The sequence below is a fragment of the Magnolia sinica genome, chromosome 2 (assembly GCF_029962835.1).
Source record: "Magnolia sinica isolate HGM2019 chromosome 2, MsV1, whole genome shotgun sequence".
NCBI classification, from domain to species: domain Eukaryota; kingdom Viridiplantae; phylum Streptophyta; class Magnoliopsida; order Magnoliales; family Magnoliaceae; genus Magnolia; species Magnolia sinica.
This window is the reverse complement of record NC_080574.1, coordinates 11071835-11074577: the sequence shown is the minus strand read 5'-3', so window position 1 is coordinate 11074577 and position 2743 is coordinate 11071835. Positions and strand designations below refer to the sequence as shown.

The following is a 2743-nucleotide window of genomic DNA, read 5'->3' as shown; positions in this document are numbered from 1 at the left end:
GAAAGTAGGTGGCAATCCTCACCATCCGTATATCGATCTCAATGAAAATCTGTTAATGCTTCAAATTCAGCAAGCAAATGTCTATCATTCAAGTGGTTAGAAGTTTCCAATCAATGCAATTTTTTGGATGGACCCCAGTCAAAATGAGTTGATGGTTTGAATCGAGATACATGCCACGTTGACAAGAATACTTGGATTGCATTATTCTATGGAATTGACATAGATAAGTTCAGTAATGACGAAATGATTATTTCAACCAAGCGCTATCTCCTTGTTTTCTAGTGCTACACCGTGCAAGCTACGGAGGAGGACAGATTGAAATGACAAAAGTGTCCTTTATTGGACAGTTTGATACGTTTCGATTTTGCCTATTTCTGATTAATTATAGGGGTAAAATTCTTATTTGATGGTTGTCTGTCGGCCGGAGTCGATTTTTCTCCCATTTCTTCCTCATTTCCTCTCCTTAGGCGTGTTGAACGTGCCACTATATAGTAAAGAAGAAATAAAGATGAACGTAATTGACTAATCATGACTAGTTTTGCCTACTATGCAATCTAATGTGAATGTCTCAAATGTAATCAAGAAGGATTCGCAATCTTAGCTCACAGGAATGCAAGCATGCAGCCCCAGCTACAGAAAATTCCATGCATTTTCCTTTTCAAAGTGCACATGGAATACAAGTGATGATCCGGACGTTGATCTAGGTGGGGTACCGCATTGATGGGCTATAGGTAAATGATCTCAGTGATTGGACTACTGTCAAATTTCTAATGAGGTTTGATGGAGTGATTTTCTTTTTTGTTACCGCAGCCTGTTTCCCAAAGGACAAATGGCCGGACCATTCAAAGCTGCAACCATGGCCCCAAGCAGGAATCAACCACAGATGATCTTTAGTGGCGATGCATGTTACCAGCTGGCTCGAGTTAGGACCTAAGCCCAAAAAAGCATGCGTATGCAAAATTCAAGTGGGCCCACCTGTGTTTTCGATCTTCCTGATATTTGGGTTCGTGTTATCAAATAATCTGGGTCAACTGATGAACGGGGTAGATATTATATAGACATCATGGTAGGCCCCACAGCTTTTTATTGCATGGATAGCTACTCATTGCTTAGTGATAGACTCGTAAGAGTTTTCTAAGGTCATGGGCTTGAGTATTCATGGACGATGTTTGCGTTGAGAGAGAAAATCTATTTCTTACATGGAACCATACACCCATAGATTCATCCTTAATCCATGCTACAGCCCAACAGATGAACGGTCCCTTTCTCATCCGTACGTGCTAAATGCACTTATATTGGGAGGTTGATACGAAAAATATGTGTTAGCCAGTGAAATATATTTTGACCATAAATTACTAAGTCGTCAATGAGTCAAACACCTCTCTCTATAAATACCCTCTACTCCCCAATGCTCTCTACTATTCAACCTACACTTGAACCACCATCACCATCAAAATCATGCAATATCAAGCCAGGGTTCCCACTCACATCGTCGACGGTGTAGATTGCCAGAGACAAATCTGGTGCTGGCGCCTTCTCCGCTCGCTCATGGAGTTCATAATCCCGAGCTGCAATCACAGCTACCTTCAACAACAACACCAAGAAGAAGAAGATCAAGAAAAAGAAGAACTGCACTCCTTCAAAAATCACTCCTCCTTCCCTAAAACCATAATCATCCCCACCACAACCACCATCACCGGAACCTTCTTCGGCTATCGCCATGGAAAACTAAGCTTTTGCATTCAAACCAACTCAAAAACCACCGCACCCATCCTCCTCCTCACTCTAGCCGTCCCCACTGCACTCCTCGCCAAGGAAATGCAGAGCGGCCTTCTCCGGATCGCTCTCAAGTGCCACTCTGACCCCACTAAGCATGCCCACGGCTCCTCCTCTCTCTTGTCCATGCCATTCTGGACCATGTACTTCAACGCTAGGAAGGCGGGGTTTGCCATAAAGCGTCGACCTTCACAGGCCGACCTGGATGTTCTTCGACTGATGCGAACTATCCATTCGGGAACTGGCATTATAAACAGGGAGGCAGTAAGCTGTAACAATGAGCTCATGTACCTCCGCGCCAATTTCAAACGGGTGTCTGGCTTGTCTGACTCGGAGTCATTTCATTTGATCAATCCAGACGGGCGAGCTGGTCAAGAGCTCAGCATCTTCTTCCTTCATTCTCGATAGCATCTTGTTCGTGCATTGTTATCGTTTTCTACTTGTATACTAGCAAGCTCTATATCTTCTTGTTTCTTTTACCTGGTTCTCATCTTGTATTCTACAAGCACCATTTCTTCAAAGACCTTCTATTTCTTTCTTTCTAGAGGGTTGTTTGGTTGTTTCTTTCATTTTAGTTCCTTCTTTCCACCAAGTGAGTGAGATATTATTGATTGAGAATAAAATGAAAATATTACAAGATCGAGCTTAATATCCAGGCGTTCATTGACATGAATAAAGAGAGCTTCTTAAGTCTGCATTTGGACGCAATGTAGGATTGAATTGCATTCGTTTAATAAAGTGGAAATAACCCAATCATAATTCTTTTAGCATCCATAGTCGCAATTATGCCATTTTCGTCTTGGAACTGAAAGGAACTGGACTGAAATTCAAGGCTACTTCTAGATTTTGAACATCAGCAAACATCATTAGTTTTCACGACTTCATCTCTCAACTAAACTGAAGATTCGCAAATCTAGCCACTTGTGCGCCCAAATGTGGCCAGCTTAGACATTGTGAATACTCAGCT

At 42.2% G+C, this 2743-nt stretch overlaps 1 protein-coding gene across 1 annotated transcript; it reads left to right on the top strand.

Moving 5' to 3' along the window:
* Positions 1–1430: 1430 nt before the first annotated feature.
* LOC131226336 (protein MIZU-KUSSEI 1-like) lies at positions 1431–2413 on the top strand. Its single transcript, XM_058222142.1, has one exon. The coding sequence runs from the start codon at positions 1459–1461 to the stop codon at positions 2182–2184; it is 726 nt and encodes a 241-aa protein (XP_058078125.1). The 5' UTR covers positions 1431–1458; the 3' UTR covers positions 2185–2413.
* The last annotated feature ends 330 nt before the right edge of the window (positions 2414–2743 follow it).